The 20,445-nt window shown below is 35.3% G+C and overlaps 2 protein-coding genes across 2 annotated transcripts; both read left to right on the top strand.

Moving 5' to 3' along the window:
* The first annotated feature begins 138 nt into the window (after positions 1-138).
* LOC113516181 (serine/threonine-protein kinase mTOR) lies at positions 139-14,514 on the top strand. The gene is made up of 10 exons (XM_052899059.1): positions 139-547; positions 1,748-2,545; positions 2,622-5,206; positions 5,604-5,776; positions 6,918-7,203; positions 7,294-9,180; positions 9,482-9,697; positions 10,192-10,557; positions 11,667-11,981; positions 12,467-14,514. The coding sequence occupies exons 1-10, from the start codon at positions 328-330 to the stop codon at positions 12,920-12,922; spliced, it is 7,302 nt and encodes a 2,433-aa protein (XP_052755019.1). The 5' UTR covers positions 139-327; the 3' UTR covers positions 12,923-14,514.
* A 1,551-nt stretch (positions 14,515-16,065) lies between these two features.
* Positions 16,066-19,604, top strand: LOC113516133 (cytidine deaminase-like). The gene is made up of 2 exons (XM_026900506.3): positions 16,066-16,211; positions 18,897-19,604. Exons 1-2 carry the CDS (start codon positions 16,175-16,177, stop codon positions 19,316-19,318), a joined length of 459 nt encoding a protein of 152 aa, XP_026756307.1. The 5' UTR covers positions 16,066-16,174; the 3' UTR covers positions 19,319-19,604.
* Positions 19,605-20,445: the final 841 nt, after the last annotated feature.

The following is a 20,445-nucleotide window of genomic DNA, read 5'->3' as shown; positions in this document are numbered from 1 at the left end:
TCAAAGTCAAGAAGTCACCCGAAAAATCTGTTTTTGCAAATAATATATGATTCCGATAGTGCGTAAACACAATTCGGTGAGATTCAATAGGTATGGTTTCAAACTTTTTTGGATCGCTTATAGCCAAAGTCTCAATAAATTAAAAAATAATTCTCTGCTCTATGGAAAACATGCTTCTGGGTGTTTGTGATTTTCACGTCTTGTTTATTTATTTTTATGGAAAAAAGAAAATTTTACGCAGTTAACAAATATATTTGAATTTGTAAATACCTACCAGCATTATGAAAAATTAGCTGTATTATCTGACGAGTTCGCGGATGCCAGAAAATGTCTAATCAGGTAGCTCAATTTGTAGCTGGTCTGAAATCACGAAATGTTGATGTACAGATAAAAACCGCTCGTGAATTATATCACTATGCAAAGACTGAACTACGAGAGGTGCCTCAAGAGGAACTCACCCAGTTCCTTGACGAGTTTAATCATCAAATTTTTGAGATGGTCTCCAGTAACGATGTCCATGAAAAGAAAGGTGGAGTGTTAGCTATTGGTGCGTATTTTTTTAAATCTGTATATATATATATATAGAAAATTAAGTAGTAGTAGTGGCGCTTATTACTTTATCTTTAATTTTCTTTTTAGGCTAGGTCCCTAAAGGGCTAAGTAGAAAGAGTATTAGATTATATGGCAGTTTTATTATCAATTAACGTATGTCTTTTACTGTATAAGTGTGGATACTGCAACTGTTATGTAGTATGAAATTATAATAATTTAAATTTGGCTCTGATGTGGTTGGGAGCCTTGAGTAAGTCATGCTCACTAAAATGTCCAGATAGGAGGTGGCATGGTAGACCAGGTTATTAATAATAATAATAATATATTAATAATAAAATACCGAAAGCACATTCTGAAGAATGACACTGAGAACATCTGTTGGGCTTGTCTCCATCCCTGTTGTTCAGTTCTTGCCAACACTGAAAACTTGTACAAACACAACAAGGTAAACAAAATACTTCATCAAGAATTAGTTCTGAAGTATGGCCTTGTGAATGAATGGTTACCATACTATAAGTATGAGCCCTAGCTGGTCCTCGAAAGCAACAGCATCAGGCTGCTGTTTTTGCGAACAAACCTGATGTCATGCAGAAAGCAGTGCTCTTAGATACTGCCAGCATTGTACGCCGGTTTCTCTTCCTAGAGCCCTAAACCTTGGCCGACTGCTTCTGCCGGGGGTTAGTTTGCTGTCTCCTCTTCTTAATATGAATTTTTGTAAAAATATAAATAATAATAATAAAACCTCTTTATGCTCATATCCAACAATAGTTTTAAACTATATCAATTGCATTATGGTTAATACTAGAAATTTTTCCCTTGGCAATTTCTTAGTCGGTTTATTGAATTCCCTAAAATATGATTGAGCACAATAATGGGTGTTGCTTGTAGGGACTAGTCTGCTCTGGTTACTGCAACTGATTTACTTTATTGATTTGTTTTAATTATATACTATATATTTTAAATTTTATGATCTGATACTGCAAATTTGCAGATTCACACAAATTCATTATTTATACAGTTAAACTTTTTGAAAAGGCAACAGCTGAGTTGGTGGTAATGAAAATATTTCTTTCTTTCTTTCTTTCAAACAGGAGAAAAACTACAAAAATATATTTGCATAATTCCAAATTCCAAGCATGTATAAATATATTTATTTAATTTTTTTTTTTATTACGTTATATAATTTCTTTTACAGTGTGTCTTATTGGAGGTGACTGTGATACAACTAAAACAAGAATAACTAGATTTGCTAACTACCTGAGAAATTTGCTTCCATCATCTGATGTGGGTGTTATGGAATTAGCTGCTAAAACTGTAGGCCGACTTGCTATAGTATCAGGAGTGAAGAGAGCTGAATATGTAGAATTTGAGGTGAAAAGGGCATTTGAATGGTTATCAGAGGAGCGAAATGAGGGTAGACGCCATTCTGCTGTATTGCTACTGAAGGAACTAGCTATAGCAGTACCTACATATTTTTATCAACAAGTTTCAGGCTTCTTTGATCATGTACTTGTAGCATTAAAAGACCCCAAGCCCCAAATAAGGGAAGCAGCTGCTAAAGCCCTTAGAGCTGGTCTTGTGGTTACTGCACAAAGAGAAACGGCTAAACAATCAACTGCTAAACCGCAGTGGTACATGCAGTGCTATGAGGATGCTATGGCATCATTTGAAGATATTCCATTAAAAGAAAAAGGTATAACTAGAGAAGATAGAGTACATGGAGGTCTACTAATTTTGAATGAGCTTTTAAGATGCTCAAATGCTACTTGGGAGAAAAAATACACACACCTTATGAGGAGTTTAGACACCCAGAAAGATATAACAGTGTCTGATGATATTATTTTCATCAGTAGTAAACTTCATAGTCCATCTGTAAAAAGAGGTTATTTGTGTGATGGTTTTAAGACTGAAAATGTCCAATATCCTGTTCCTATTTATGAATCTGAGGTCTGCTGCAAACTCCTATCTGAAAAATTTGAAAGGATATGCCAAGGTAATATTTTATATTCTATACAAAGTCTTAAAAATACTTTTTGCAACATGTTAAATAAATTTAATTAATATTTCAGATGTTATGATGCATCGCATGCTGAAAATACAAGGGGTACCCCAAATACTACTCATCATTATTCCAAGACTAGCAGCTTTCAATAAAGAATTCTTTTGCAAAAAATATTTGGGTATCACTATGCACTATTTGCTGTCTTCATTACGTGGCAGAGAAAAGGATAAAAACATGGCATTCACTACGTTAGGACTTATGGCTGCAGCAATTGGAAATGATATTCAAAACTACATACCCAAAATTATGGAAGTTATAAAACAAGCTTTACCTATAAGAGACACACAAAGCAAAAAAAGAATATGGGTAGACCCATCAATTTTCGCTTGTATCACTTTATTGGGAAGTGCTGTCAAAGATCTTGTAATAACTGATATTAGAGAACTATTAGATGCAATGTTTGCCACTGGCTTAAGTCCATACTTGACTGTATGTCTTAACGAGTTGAGCCATAATCTACCATCACTCAAACAAGAAATATCAGAAGGACTTTTGAACATGCTATCACTGGTATTAAGAAATAAACCATTTTTACATCCTGGTGTTCCGAGAAGCTTAGAACAACAAATGAGTAACATGAATATTGTAATTGAGCCACAAGACACTGCAAGCATAGTTCTAGCATTGCAAACTCTTGGAACATTTCACTTTGAAGGTGAACAAAGTTTACTTATGTTTGTTAGACGTTGTGCTGATCACTTTCTTCAAAGTGAACATCAGGAAATAAGATTAGAAGCAGTTAAAACTGCTGCGAAATTATTGGCAGATGCTACTATTAGAACTCAAAAAACGCCATCACGTACACTCACTATGTTGACAGCCGAGGTTATAGGCAAATTACTAGTCGTAGCTGTAACAGACCCAGATTACGAAGTTCGCTACTGGGTATTAGAATCCCTTTATGATATATTTGATACCCATTTGGCTCAAATCGAAAATTTAAGCTTTTTATTTATAGCTATGAATGATGAACATCTTGAAATTCGTGAGTTAGCCATCTGTACTCTTGGACGTCTTAGTACTGTGAATCCTGCATATGTAATGCCAGGTTTAAGAAAAACCCTGATTCAATTTTTGACAGAATTAGAACATTCAGGAATGAGCAGAAATAAAGAACAAGCTGCCAGAATGTTAGATAACCTCATATTACATGCTCCTAAACTAGTCAAACCTTATATGGAAACAATATTAAATGTATTAGTTCCAAAACTTAAAGAATCTGATTCTAACCCTGGTGTAGTTATCAGTGTTTTAAAAGCTGTAGGAGATTTAGCTGATGTTCATGGAGACAATACTGGTCTTAAAAAATGTTTGCCTGAACTACTTACAATTCTTCTAGAGTTGTTGTCTGATGCCAGTGCCACAGAGAAAAGAAGTGTTGCACTGTGGGCCTTTGGTCAGCTTATAAGTGCTACAGGTCATGTTGTTACTCCATATACTGAGTTCCCAAATCTTATGGATGTTCTATTGAATTTTTTGAAAACAGAACAACAACCAAAGGATAGGCGTGAGACCATACGTGTCTTGGGTCTATTAGGCGCTTTAGATCCGTATAAGCATAAAATGACTAGAGGATTATGGATTGACGGACAACCAGACTCCAGTTTAGTACCTGTAGCTGATAGTAAAGCGGAAGAAAACAATTTTGATATGACCACAAGTGAAATGCTAGTCAATATGTCATCGCCTGTGCTAGATGAATATTATCCAGCGATTGTGATATCGACACTTATGCGTATATTGCGAGACCCGACACTACAGCAGCATCATACTAGTGTTGTCCAAGCCGTCACTGTTATATTTCAATCTCTTGGTATAAAATGTGTACCGTATATTTCACGGGTCACACCAAGTCTTCTCTACGTAGCTCGGGCCACTGACAGCAATAGTTTCCGCGAATTTCTCTTCACGCAGCTGGCGAAACTGATTGCAATTGTGAAACAACATATTCGGAATTATCTTGACAAAATCTTTGACCTTATAAAAGAATTTTGGACACCAAACAGCCCTTTGCAACATACATTGATACTGTTAGTGGAACATATTGCTGTGGCATTGGGTTCGGAATTCAAAGTATACCTACCGCAGTTGATGCCACAAATATTACGTGTTCTTGCTCACGACACGAGCAAAGATAGGTTCGTAACAGAAAAGCTATTATATGCCTTGCAGAAATTTGAAGATAATTTGGATGACTATATGCATTTAGTAATACCATCAATAGTAAAATTATTTGATGCAACCGACTGTCCTATTAATGTAGCGAAGGTCGCTATGGAGACAGTAGACTATCTGTCTGATTCATTAAATTATAGCGAATTAGTCTCGAGAATTATACATCCTTTGGTGAGAAGTCTAGACACCTGTCCATCTTTAAGAACTACAGCTATGGATACATTGTGCGCTTTAATTGTGCAATTGGGTCGCAAATACAATGACTTTATACCTTTAGTGCAAAAAGTAATTATAAAACATCGAATTCAACATCAGAACTATGAACAAATATTAGCTAAATTGCAATCAAGTCAAACACTTGCCCTTGATGAATTCTTACAAAGCAGTAGGCGGAAACCAAGAAACAATAACCAGGAGGTAAATATTTTATTTTGTTGAAATATGCTATAAATAAAATTTATGCATTTGCCTAATGATAAGCTAATGTTATACAATATTTATCAAGATCTTATGATTTATTTATTTGAGTGTAAATTATTCCTTTTTATAGTAATTTTTCTAAACATAATAAACCATAAGTAAGTTAAATATATTTTTTAAGATCCTTAAAAAAATTTTAAAGAGTTATATCTAGTTATTTATAAAAGAGGATAAACAATATTATAATATAACGTCAGTGATATGTAATGTATTAAATTTGTGAAAGCAAACGTATACATGTTACAGTTTTCTCTTACTAAAATCTTAAAATAATATTAATTATTTGATTAAATTATTTTGATATTTTAATATAAGTAAATTGTTATGTTCTCAGGCACGGTACGTTCTGTGTGATTCTACGACATCGATCCGAAAGCTGTGTGTAAACGCTCACAACTTAAAGTTGGCGTGGACAGTGAGCAGCCGCGTGTCCAAGGACGACTGGCTCGAGTGGCTGCGCCGGTTCAGCATCGGCCTGCTGACGGAGTCGCATAGCCCCGCACTAAGGTAGACCACTAATTGATCTTGTTGCATTTGACTACAGATTCTCAATCGCACGATACGGCAACATATTATACTAATAAAATATTTTATTCTTAAGTGCACTGTTTAATATTTACTTAGTAATAGAAATAGTAGATTTTATATTGGATTATTCCTTTACAATTATGGTTACATGCAATTATCAATCATTATTTTTATTTGTTTATTTATTCAAGAAAAACCAACAGCTAGAAAATTTCATAATAAAAAATAAAACAGTAAAGACAAAAAGCCCATTACAGATCTTTATATTATTTATAAAATAAACAAGATTTAACTAATACATATGACATCACTAATACTTACAATCAACTAAATTAAACATAGAGTAACTACATTATAGTAGTACAAACATTATAGGTAGGCAGTTATACAAAATAAAAAGTTAAGTACAGGGGATTAAACCTAACATTCTTTTCTCGAAGCGAAGCGTGCTCGGCTCGGTGGGCTCATTGCCGTGCCCCCGGATGTTATTACTTTAATTAATTTCATTCCAATAGGCACAAGTTTCATAAATTAGGTTTCGTTTTAACTATGTTTTATGACATTACCTTCTTAATGTAAATCCCGGTGTATGTGTGTATATATGCACGAGGGCACAAGGCTAGAGATGCCGAGTCTGGCTATTTTGGTATTTAAGTATTATATTTTGTTACCCATTGTACAATTGAATCATGATTCAAATCCGAAGACTCATACAAATCTTAAGTACTTATCTAAGTTACATATGTGGGTATTTGAGTTATCTATCAGATTCGAGTAGTTTTTCAATTAATTTCTACTAAGGACTTTTTTCTACGGAGTAGGTACTTTTTTTTTATAGATGATAATGAAATGGTAACGCAGCCTGCGCTATAGATATACAATGATAGGGCATCAGTGAGAGACGATTGGTGAGGATGAAATGGCAGGTCAGTTGGCCTATCGTGTGTAATTCAACGATAATTTGATCAGGATAGTTTCCAGGGGGACCGCGTGGAGATTGACATGATAGGGTATATTGATAGCAACGAGGACTAACCTCCCTATTACGAACAATCTCCTCCTCCCACTGGAGTACGTATTAGGTAGTGGAATGAGGTCGACTCGATACGTGACTACGCAGGGCGTGCCTGGCGTTGGCGCACAACTACTCGCAGCTGCTGCGCGACCTGTTCAACGCGGCGTTCGTGTCGTGCTGGAGCGAGCTGGACGAGGCGTGGCGCGCCGAGCTGGCGGCGGCGCTGCAGCAGGCGCTCACGGCGCCCGCCGCGCCCGAGCTGGCGCACGCCGTGCTCAACCTCGCCGAGTTCATGGAGCACTGCGACGGCGGCGCGCTGCCCATCTCCGCGCACCTGCTCGGCGAGCGCGCCATGCACTGCCGCGCCTACGCGAAGGCCTTGCACTACAAGGTGACGCATGCTTTGTAACATTTACTACCTAGTACCTAGGTAAGCATATACATACGATGCAGATTGCTTATGTTTTTTCAATCTTCACAGGAAGAAGAATTTAGGAACGGGGCAACATCTCAAGTCGTAGAGGCTCTGATCCACATAAATAACAAATTACAGCAGAAAGAAGCGGCGGAGGGATTGCTCGAAAGGGTAATGGCTCAGCGTGAAGCAGGAGATGCCGATTTAAAAGTACAAATACGATGGTATGAGAAATTACATAATTGGGAGAAAGCTCTAAATTTGTATGGTGAAAAGCTAGCTGTGGAACCTAATAATATGGATGCCTATCTGGGTGAATTACGGTGTTACGAAGCTCTAGGCGAATGGATTAAATTATATAATACGGTATCCGAACGCTGGCCGAATATGAGTAACGATGAGAAATTCAAAACTGCAAGACTAGCAGCAGCCGCCGCTTGGGGCCTGAAAGAATGGGAGTCAATGTCCAAATATGTAAACTTTTTACCAGAGAATACCCAGGATGGAGCTTTCTTTAGAGCTGTTCTCAGTATTCATAATGCTGAATTTGATTTGTCTAAACAATTTATACACCAGGCCCGTACATTACTAGATTCCGAATTAACTGCCGTGGCCGGAGAAAGCTACCAGAGAGCTTACGGAGCTCTAGTCAATGCTCAGCTTTTAGCTGAATTGGAGGAAGTGATCACTTATAAATTAGTAAGTGAAAGGCGAGAATCCATTCGTCACGCTTGGTGGACAAGACTTCAGGGTGGACAAAGACTAGTTGAAGATTGGCGTAAAATACTTCAGGTTCGAGGTTTAGTGTTAACTCCTCAGGAGGATATGACGACTTGGCTTAAATTTGCTTCACTTTGCAGAAAAAGTGGTGCTCCAGGACAAGCTCATAGAACCTTAGTCATGTTATTAGGAATAGATCCAAGTCAAAATAGAGATAAACCCCTTCCGACTCATGAGCCGAGATTGACCCTCGCATACGCAAAGCATTTGTGGGCGGCAGGAGATAGGCAGCTGGCGTATGACCAGTTACAACGTTATGTAAACGCAATGGCGTATAGTGAAGCAGAACGTCGATTAGTTGCTCGTTGTCATTTGAAATTAGGATCTTGGTGTGAGTCTTTGCTTGGAATCAATAATCAGTCTATACCAGAAATCCTACGCAACTATGAGTCGGCTACTGAATTAGCACCTGATTGGTACAAAGCTTGGCACGCATGGGCCTATATGAACTTTGAAACAGTTTTGTTCTATAAACATCAAGAGACAAATGCAGACAATGCAAATCAAGGAGAAAAGAAACCAACGCCGGAATGTATTCAACAGCACACTGTTCCAGCAGTGGAGGGTTTCTTTAAGTCAATCAATCTATCTCATGGTAGTTCTCTTCAAGACACACTAAGATTATTGACATTGTGGTTTGATTATGGCCATTACTCTGCTGTGCACGAAGCACTTGTAGAGGGTATCAGAACCATCGAAATTAACGTTTGGCTACAAGTTATACCGCAGCTGATAGCTAGAATTGATACTCCGAGGGCTTTAGTGGGGAAGTTGATTCACTCATTGTTGATAGATATAGGTAAATCGCACCCTCAAGCCCTCGTTTATCCACTTACTGTAGCTTCGAAGTCTTCCTTCGTGGCTCGTAAGAATGCGGCTAATCAAATTTTGAAATCAATGTGTACTCATTCGAGCAACCTAGTCAACCAGGCCGCTATGATATCTGAGGAGTTGATCAGAGTGGCCATATTATGGCATGAACAATGGTATGAAGCATTGGAGGAAGCTTCCAGATTATATTTCAGTGAGCGTGATGTAAAGGCGATGTTCAAAACACTAGAACCTCTACATGCAATGCTGGAAAGGGGTCCGCAGACACTGAAAGAAGTATCATTCAGTCAGGCTTATGGGAGAGACCTCAGCGATGCACAAGAGTGGTGCAATCGATTCAAGGTATTATTATACCTTTATTCTTATTTTTAGATACTTTTTAGTGAAATTGAAATATTATTTTGATGTCATACTTATTTTTCATGTAGCAGTAATAACTACTAATGACCACTGTAAATAAGAACTGGTACAATTTATATATTAAGTTGGAATTTTTTTATTTTGTTTTGATATTGATCATAAATTTCATACTACGAATATTCAAAAAAATATCGATTCCAAATTCGAATTTTAGTACAAAAAAAAATAGTAGATGCCCATTTTATTGAGATTTTTCCTTGTGTTTATCGTCGACGGTGTATAGGAGTCGGGCTCAGTACGGGACCTGACGCAAGCGTGGGACCTGTACTACCACGTGTTCCGTCGCATCAACCGACAGCTGCCGCAACTGACGTCGCTGGAGCTGCAGTACGTGAGCCCGCGGCTGCTCGGATGCCGCGACCTGGAGCTCGCGGTGCCCGGCTCCTACGTGCCCGACACGGACCTCATTCGCATCGCCCACATACAGAGCAGCCTACAGGTAAACATTTGCTAAACATATTCAATGCCACTGACACGTCCTGTGTATTCTTATAAATTTTAATTGTTTATGTTTTTAGTGCCCGCGATACATTTAACATGTCCAGAGTAATAATAACAATTTATTTAAATTTTTATTTAAATGTGATTAAAATAGATCTTAATAGGTTTTATATAAATACATATTTAGCCATATTGTTTTAATAGCGTGCAATATGTAGTTTTCATTACATAAATCTCTATAGCCATCATGTAAATTAAGATACTTTGTCATATAAATTAATAACGGTCACATAACGTTTTCATAAAAATGTAACGAATAAGTTATAAAATGTCGATGAATACACAGATAGACACACAGAAATGCACTGTTGGAACTTCTACACTTATTTTGACTTAAAATAGATTTTAAAGTTATTTGAACATTTTCAGTTTGGTATAATCATATTACAACGTTTTTTTTTTTAATGTTTTATTTAAATATTCTAAACATAGGTAATAACATCAAAACAACGTCCTCGCCGACTATGCATCCGCGGTTCGAACGGCAAAGACTACATGTTCCTCCTGAAGGGCCACGAGGACCTCCGCCAGGACGAGCGGGTGATGCAGCTGTTCGGCCTCGTCAACACACTGTTACAGGCCGACCCAGACACCTTCCGCCGTGACCTCGCCATACAACGATACGCCGTCATACCGCTGTCCACCAACTCGGGCCTTATCGGATGGGTGCCCCACTGCGACACGTTGCATTCACTAATAAGAGATTATAGAGACAAAAGAAAATGTCTGCTTAATATTGAGCATAAGATCATGCAACGAATGGCATCGGATTTGGATAGATTGATGTTGATGCAAAAGGTTTGTAAAATTTCATTGGTATATTATCAAGGTTATTATTGAAATACATAATAGCCATACCTTTACCAGAGGCAGACTTTGTACAAAAGTCGATTGCTTGGGTACCTCTGTCCCATTCGTGTTTCCACCGTAAAGCAGTTGTGTTTGCATAGCTGTGTTTCAGTTTGAAGGGTGGGATATGGCGTGAATTTACTGGATACAGAAGAATAACACCTGAGTCCTCAGGAATGGCAACGCATGGGGGGTATCATGGGCGAAACAGTATACTCTGTTATGTCCATGGTACTGCTCATGTCTATAGGCGAGGTTACCACTTTCCATCAGGTGGGCTGTCAGTTTGTTTGCTATTCTAAGTTGTATAAAAAAAAGTCTTTAAATTTTCTCAAACAGATATTAGGCATAAAATAAAAAAATAAAGATATATAGTATTTTTTTTTAATTGAAATGTAAAGTTTAAATGCATTATATTAACAATATTATTATTCGTAAGCCCAAATACCCGAGTACACATTTTGAATACACTTTTCAAACCTTCAGAGACAGTCATCAATTGTGTCATGCACAACACTCATGTCAATATTTGTTACTGCTTTCATAAACTTTCAAGAAGTCGAATTTTTTTTTTTAAGTTTAGCACTTCTTTTTCCTCTAAATACTGCCATATTTTATGTTCCAACGAGATAAGATCTGGGCTAGACGAGGGCCAATTTTCATGTCGAATTCAAAACTATAAACATTTTTAATAAAAGTTTATAATTATTAGATCGTAATTAAAAATTTGACTTAGTGACAGTACTTATGAACCAACTAAATATCACGCAATATAATCATTTTGAATTTGTTAACATTGGCATTGAGTACAGAAATAATTTCAAAATCATTTTAAAAATTACAAGTGTTAGTATATTTAGTAATGAGATCTTCTATAAAAAAAATACGTTAAATGTTCTAAATAGCAAATAACAAAAATAATATTATTATTGATTAATTTTTTTAACTTTAATAAAGTTTGTATTTGAATTTCGACCCTATAGGTTCCTGCAAATTAGCAAACGATATTCAGGTGTCATGGTTACAAAAATAAACAATTAATTTCGCATTTAATCCAGGTGGAAGTTTTTGAACACGCACTGGAGCATACGGCTGGCGACGATTTAGCAAAATTACTGTGGCTGAAGAGTCCTTCCTCTGAGGCATGGTTCGAGCGGCGCACCAATTACACACGCTCTCTGGCCGTCATGAGCATGGTGGGATACATCCTTGGCCTCGGAGACAGACACCCATCCAACATCATGCTCGACAGAGTCACTGGAAAATTCCTACATATTGACTTCGGAGATTGTTTCGAAGTGGCCGTAACTAGAGACAAATTCCCAGAGAAAATACCATTTAGACTTACAAGGATGCTTATCAATGCTATGGAGGTGAGTTACTAATTATATAAAGTTACTTGACATTACTTCTATTTTTCTTTTTTATTTATATATAGCAGATTTTTCTAAAAGAATATTTGTAGCCTAATAATGAATAAAATCTTAAAACTGTTAGTTAAACTATTGTTAATTCGTATCTTTATTTTCTGTAGATTTTAGACTTAATGCACACAAGTTGCAATAATCTAAAACAGTGCCTCTTTTAATGGCTCTACATCCTATTTGAATTCATTGATGATTCTTGCATAATGAACTGATCAACTTGCATGTTGTATTCTTGAGGAGTAGTATATTACTGAATTAGGGGAGATTTTGTGAAAGATCAGTGTTATATCTACAAAGTACCCCCAATTCTGCAACTAATCAATCATTCTCTAAGCTAATCCAGTTATTTTTATAATGCGTATCATACTTGTAATGATTTAATAAGTATACTGATAATATTTGATAATTACTGAAACTTCTCCCTCTTTTAGGTGACGGGCATCGAAGGAACGTACCGACGTACATGCGAGTCAGTCATGGAGGTCCTGCATCGGCACAAAGACAGCGTAATGGCTGTACTGGAGGCATTCGTGTACGACCCCTTACTCAACTGGCGACTGATAGACGCAGTCCGCCGGTCGCGGGCCGATGCGGACGCGTCGTCGTCGGACGCGGCCGGCTCACCCCCCAGCCGCGGGCGAGTGCCCCTCACACCACTTGCCCCATTAACCGATACTGTTGACCCCCCTGACCCACCCGCTGAGACGAACCTTAACAAGCGTGCGCTGGCTATTGTCAATCGAGTTAGAGACAAGCTCACCGGCCGCGACTTCCCCCACATCGACGAAGTTGTCTCTGTGCAGAAACAAGTGGACCTCTTGATCCAGCAGGCTACCAGTAACGAAAATCTCTGCCAGTGCTACGTCGGATGGTGTCCATTCTGGTAGTTGCTCGTGACTGCGATTTCATATATCTTTTTTTAAATAAATATGCATGTGTAGTTATAGTAAGTATGTAACTGTATAGTTGTAACATGATAGTCTAACGTTTGACCGTTGTCAATATCGCCGTAAAACTGCCAAAAAGTGGAAGTTCTCAATTTGGCTCTGTTTTTTTTTTATGTATTACGCTATATTTTCACGAAATGTCCTTTTATCCTAATATATAATTCCTTTAGCCTCATACCAATTCTATGAAAAGGATTTTCTTTTTATGAAAAAATATAAATCATGCATAGTAACAAAAAATCTCGCATCACATTTGATGGAAAGATGTTTTCACAATTATATATTTAAATATACATACGGATAATACTATAATTTGTAACCTATCAAAAAATACATCTGGTATATTATGAATGTTATGGTAATATAAAATTGTGATATACAGGCAAGGTCTAATTATAATGTAATAAGATATAAATTGCCATACTATTTATAATTTTTAAGTTAATTCTATTAAATGAAATGTATTCTTTAGGCCACTTCCAGATTTATTGATGTGGTACAGCATTATTTTACTCAGACTAGCTCTGTACTTACAGAGCAAGTTGGAAGTACAAAATAGCTTACCAAATAAAACTATATTGTACCATTAAATGGGAAAGCGGCCTTAGTATATTAAGTTTTTTTTTTTTTATTTGTAATATTTCAATAATGAGCAAATAATTATTTCAATATGCATAGAGTATGATTATATAATCAAGCCTTTTTTGTGCAAAAAATATGCTTATAAATTTTCGTACTATGTAATCGATAAATGAAATATTATAATTCTATTTCACAATGGCCAGGCGATGTGGTGTAGAATTTTAATGTACAGTAATCCACCCTATAACACTGAAGATTCGTTCCGCGTTGTACGAATATTCTCGTATAACGCGCTTGTACGACCTCATGTGTGTTATGTACGAATATGTACAAACATGTGTAATGTACAAATAGTTCACGTTTCACTTTTCTCGTTAAAGTGGTTTTAAATTGAATATTAAGAAAAAACTATGATGTTATGGACGCTATATGTGTGTTTTATTAAAATCAAATTATAAACATTATAAATAAAAAGCATATGTATATTTAACTAAAAACAGTTATTTTTCAAACAAATTAACAGTTTTATTACATGTTTATTTGGTGTCGGAGCTATCCGAAATAACTTTCCACCGACATATTTTTTTAATAAAATATTCAATACCCGCGAGAGGAATACCCGTTTTATACGAGGGATTGAAAACGCGTTATAAGAGTACCGTGTTATAGGGGGGATTACTGTATTACGCTTTGTTTCTTTAATTGCCTTTAACGACATCCTTGGTGTGAAAAGTAGGATAATGAATAAATATAATATTTGCATATTTTTCCTGTATATAATGTGACAGCAATGGACGACTATTTCATTTGTTTTGTTAAATATTTTTGTTGTGAGTGTATGTCAATAAAATATAAGCTGGAGAGGAGAATAATGAAAATGTATAATTAATTTAATTATTTTCCGACATTACACTACTATTATGTTCCTAATAAATGAACTATTTCGTTAACTGGCTTTTTTTTATAATAACATGGTCTCGTCTCTAATCATGTCGTGATGTCGAATAGCGTCAAAAAGTAAGCTATCAAATGCAAAAAGATTGTTTTTAGAGATTAACGTCTTCAAACAAATATACTTTTACGCTTCATTACATAGATTATAAAGAGGGTTGCTTATATTTTTAGGGATCACAAAATAGAAATCCAAACGGGTTCTTATGATGAGATTCCAATCTTTGTCCCACCGTCAGTGTATCCAACGTTTTTCTCAAAATTTATGCTTTGTGAAACATGTAGAATTCATATTTCAATTATAGAAAAAAAAAAAAAAACAGTAATTAAGTACTGGAAAGGGTTTGCAATAAAAATATAAAGTTTGAACGTTTTAACTTTTTTTAAATAACTAATTCTATATTTTGTCAATCGAGAATATCGAAGTCATGACCCTAATACTGCGGACCAAAGTAGTAAACCACTACGTTACGGTCCTAGACTACAGAACTTTGGCATAACCTCGCTCGCTCTATCCAAGAATAAGCTATTGTAAAAAAAACTATAAACGGTTGCTTTCACTCGACATAATTATAATAGCGTGTTTAATTTTTATACAACCGTAAGTCTTTGTCTACAAGATAACCAGGCAGAATTAATTAATCTATCTGGCTAAGAATTTAGATTAATAATAAGTTTTTTTTTTCTAGAAAAAAAATGACAAGTACTAATGGTAAATGCTTAATATTTTTCCATGGTACGAAACCGTAGAAAAATAGATAGATACTCTCTATTGTTTCCTTCAAAAGATTACAACAGTAAATTTATTATAAATTAAATAATTATAAAAAAAATAAAAATAGTTACTCCTGCATTTTAATTTTTCTCATAAAGGAGAATATTAAATTGGGTACTTATTACCATGGTGCCCAGACGACATAGGCTTAGCTCATAAGATTTTCTTTTCTACTGGAGTATTGCATAAAAACAAAGATTTATTCTTACGGCATTGTGCGTGGTTTACTTGGTCACTTTTGTGTTACCTCGTCATCACAAAGACTATTTTTGACCGAGTAATGACCTATAAATATCTTTCTGTCTGTATTATATAACGAATATAAAAATATCACGACACTTATATTAGCACGACTACTAATGATAATCACGACTTCACGACCTTCAGGTAACTGTAAATAGAAGGACCAAACTTATTTAAATAAAAATGCCGCTCTCTAACTATACCATTCACTTGCCTACATTGACTCTATCTGTTATTATGGTGCCTGGTATTACTACAAAATTAAGTGATCTACCTATAAATGATTTATTGATGAATTATTTAGTGAATTTACAGAAGTACAAATATAGAAAATACTGGTCATAATTAATTAATTAATAGACTACCTTATGACCCATGATTATAACTGTATACGTATACTGTTATTATCAATATTTACCATTATTGATTGCTAGATCTTCAGTAAGCAGATACAAAAACTAATATGATGACATGATTAGCAATTGTAATAGATTAGGTATAAACAAACATATTTTGCAATACAAATGCTATAAATAATAGTCGTAATCAACGATCGTTTGGCTTAATCAGTTGGTCGGTGACCGCTACAAGTATAGGACGTTACACACAATCTTTATTCAATTTACTGCAACGTGCACGCGATGGACAACTATCAAATAGTAGATTTTAACTCGTTAAGTAAGTACTCTCGTAATATTTCTAAAACAAATTTAAATTAATTTAGAAAAACCTTTTATTTGTGGGACTTTAGGACCGTCTGTAGAAAAAACTATGGATTTGAAATCACGCTTCTATGTTCTATATAATTAACTTAATCCATATGTTTGTTTTAAAAGTTATAATGTGATACGGGTATATGGGTTATCATATCATACTTTGATTTTACAACTACGTACTTGTAAAATAACCCTCCGTTGCTCATTGTTACTGTCATGTTATGCTAGCCACTTCCTTTTTATAAACCGATTGGGTCGGTCCCATAATATATATTATTTTGCGAACATAAGTGTATATGTATGATGTAGATTAAATCGTGGTTGCTTATTATTTCAATGGGAAATACCATTTTTTTTTTCAAATAAATTAACATATTTTCCTATACTTTAACGTAGCACATCCATATTTTGTGAACCTATCGATTGCTTATATCAATTTAAAGGACTTACTGTGAAGATAAATTAAATTACATTGTATTGTACTTAAACCATAAAAGTTAGGATATAGCTATACATTAAGGACTGATCCGAGCAGACTGGATTCCACAAGTTAATAGTTCAGGAGTATGACCAATAAAATAATAATTATTAGGTACATTATTTATTTAAAAGACCTCATTATTTAAAAGAACGTTTTATGTTTCTTGGAGAGAGCAATTCTAATTCTTATTCTTTACGTAGTACTGACAACCTCCAACTCATAATTCCTACCCATTCTTCCTCTTCCTACTCCAAATCCTTTTCCGTGCAAGCAGTTCGTTTGTGGAACTCACTCCCTACCTCTATACGGTGCGCTCAATCGTTGCCCATTTTTAAAAACTTAGTTAAAGCCCACTACCTATCCTTATAATCACTTAGTCCTACGTATTTCCAGTTTTATGTGTGTTATATATATATGTGTATTAATATGGTATATTTGTATGTATTTATGCGTATATATGTATATGTATGTATATATATTTATATGTGTATGTATATATATGTATATGTTTGGTTGTATGTGTTTATTTATGTATGTATATGTATATGACTATGCTGTCACAAATATTATTTTTTACAAATCTATCTTTTTTAACGCGCCACCTACCTACTTATGCTTTAATCCTTTCTACCCAAAGGTTGTCTGGAAGAGATTGCTTAGCAATAAGACCGCCTTTTGTACTACACTATACGTATTGAAAATTGTTTTAACAAATCATGTTATGTTGGTGCAATAGTGTTAAATAAATAAATAAATACATTCACCCATGTTTTAGAGAACCTAACATTACTTCATTATATATTTTATAACTTATACAATGCTTATCGATCTAATAATTGTAGTTAGACACTGGATCTGACCCGACGCGGACTTTAATTTATTAATGGCTATAATTGGTATAATTACATCCTTGAGATACCGACGGTTAACGGTTCTTTAATAAATCATAAGATCAAGGCGGTTTTAGAGAGCGGATTTCATGCAGCATGCCTTTACTAATCGGAATTTGAATATAGAAGACAAAGATAATGTTTGGAATATATAAAGTCAGCTAGGATTAAACACATTCTCTACTTGAGATACTAGAGACCGTACCAGTGCCGCAACCGGATTAGGCATTTTGGGGCAAATTTTTCAATTTCATTAGCACTCATTGCGTTATCTTCTCTCACCGGTGCCCATAGTATAGCAAGCGTATATCGATAGCACAGGGCTTTCCATTTCATTTTCAAAAACCCTGTGTAAGTGGAGATTATATAGATAATTGGAATGAGTGGAACTAACGACATACTTACCTACCTATCCATATATGTTCATGTCATGTCTCTTATGGGATAGATAGAGTAACGAATTCCTCCTTCTCGTGCCTCTAATATAGCCCTAATCTACACGAATTCTTTACAATTTGATGTGTGAGCTATATAACTTTTGGTGCATCATTTTTTGGTCGGAGTCTAGTATTTATCTTTTTACATGACATAAATAATTTATTATTTAAATTCATATCAACATCACTGATATTAGATAATATTATTTGATAGTAAAATTAATTATTAGATAATTTATAACTAGGTGCTTATAACTTATGTACCTAGGTTTGTCTGATACGATCATGTACGACCGAGGTGTCTACGACTTTATTTAATACATAATTTAAGCGTAACCAGGTCGGTCGTGCATCTACGTATCTGTTTTGATAACAATTAAATTGTGATGTTTACGTGCTTTCATAACATGACACATGTTTATTGCATGGTGCAAACAGGTCAGGGCGACAACCGATTTAATTGCCTACTCAATAGTAGATTTCAGAATATTATTTGTGCGAATCTGCGAGCATGGATTCCCTCAATAAATGCAAGCAAAAAGCAAGCTATAATAGTAACTCATACATACATACATATATATATATATATATATATATATATATATATATATATATATATGTATATATATATATATATATATATATATATATATATATATATATATATATATATATATATATATATATATATATATATATATATATATATATACACATATATATATATGATATGAACGAGTGATGTTAAAAAATATTTTGAAATATTATAAAAGAATAAGTAATAATTTTGTCTAAATAACTAATATATTTTTCTTAATAACTCATAATATTCGTTGCAGACGAAACCATACAAAATTTAATTAAAGAAGCAGTCGCAGCAAGGAAATTAGCGTACTGTCCATACTCGAACTTCGCAGTCGGGGCAGCCCTACTCACAGAAGAGGACAACAAGTTATATACGGGGTGCAACATTGAAAACGCAGCACTCGGACCTTCGATATGTGCAGAGCGCGCTGCCGTGCCCAAAGCTGTTTCCGAGGGATACACTAAGTTTAAATGCATAGCGGTGGTTGCACATCAAAACAATTTCACTGCACCGTGCGGAGTCTGCCGACAAACACTAAGTGAATTTCGTGGGTCAAACGGCGATATAGATGTATACCTGAGCAAGCCACAGATGGATAAAGTATTATGTACGAAACTATCTGACCTCTTGCCGCTTTCCTTTATTAGTTACACAAAGGACAGTATTATAACATAGTTTTTTAAGTCTCATAACTTTATGAAGATATCAAATTTTAAGTGCAACTCAGTAAGCGTAAAGAATAAATTTTATTAAGTATAAAAATTTATATTTATTTCTATGTTCTGTATTGTATAAATGTAACAATACAAACCAAAGCTACAATGGGTATGGCGAGAGTCGCTTATGAATTTCTCAATTAAATTTTTCTCAAGTAAATTTATACAATACCAAAAAGACAAAAATATACATTATACTTACATTAACATTTATTCGGTTTGTGAGGGATATGGAATTTGCCATTAAATTAGTACTAATCAAATAACGTTTTAAATCTTAAGTTATTAAAGATCTCATAAACGGCTCTAACTTTTGCGACATAATAAAAATTTCAATTTGATATTAAGCAAAATCTTTACGTTTAAAATAGATTCAAAGGTAGTCTATTGTTATATTATATTACCTGTGGGTGAGTGGGTCTACAAGGCAATGTGTCAATAGAGACAGTGCGTATTCAACCTCCACTTGTTTCACTCGTCACCCTGTGTCGCTTATCTAATTATGGCGACGACGATAGAAACAGTAATTTCGTAATATTATCAAATTAAAATATTACGAGGTTTGTCCGGAAAGTACGTATAAAAGTTTTTTAAAAATTTTATTTTACAATTATTCAGGTAAATCAATTTTATCCCCTTCAAAGTACTCCCCCTGTGACATAATGCACTTGTGCCAACGCCGTTTCCACTGTGAGAAGGCTCCTTGAAAGTCCTCTGGTTGTAGGTTTCTCAGCTGCCCCGTCGTAGCTTTTTTTATCTCATTTATGTCCCCCAAATGCCGCCCCCGAAGTACCAATTTGGTTTTTGGGAACAAGAAGAAGTCACACGGGGCCAAATCCGGCGAATAGGTGGGGTGTTCGGTCACCGTCATGGAATTTTTACTCAAAATCTCACGGACAACAAGAGAGGTGTGGGCAGGGGCATTGTCGTGGTGAAGAATCCAACGCCCCTCTCGCGCCAATTCTGGACGAACTCGTGCCACACGAGCTTTGAGGCGTCTGAGCACATCGACGTAGAATTTTCCATCAACTGTCTGGCCTGGAGGGACGAATTCTTGATGGACAATCCCCCGAACATCGAAAAAAA

The sequence above is a fragment of the Galleria mellonella genome, unplaced genomic scaffold (genome assembly GCF_026898425.1).
Source record: "Galleria mellonella isolate WM207_F2 unplaced genomic scaffold, CSIRO_AGI_GalMel_v1 utg56, whole genome shotgun sequence".
Taxonomy (NCBI): domain Eukaryota; kingdom Metazoa; phylum Arthropoda; class Insecta; order Lepidoptera; family Pyralidae; genus Galleria; species Galleria mellonella.
Note: the sequence above shows the minus strand (reverse complement) of the source record. Positions and strands in the feature narration are given on the sequence as shown.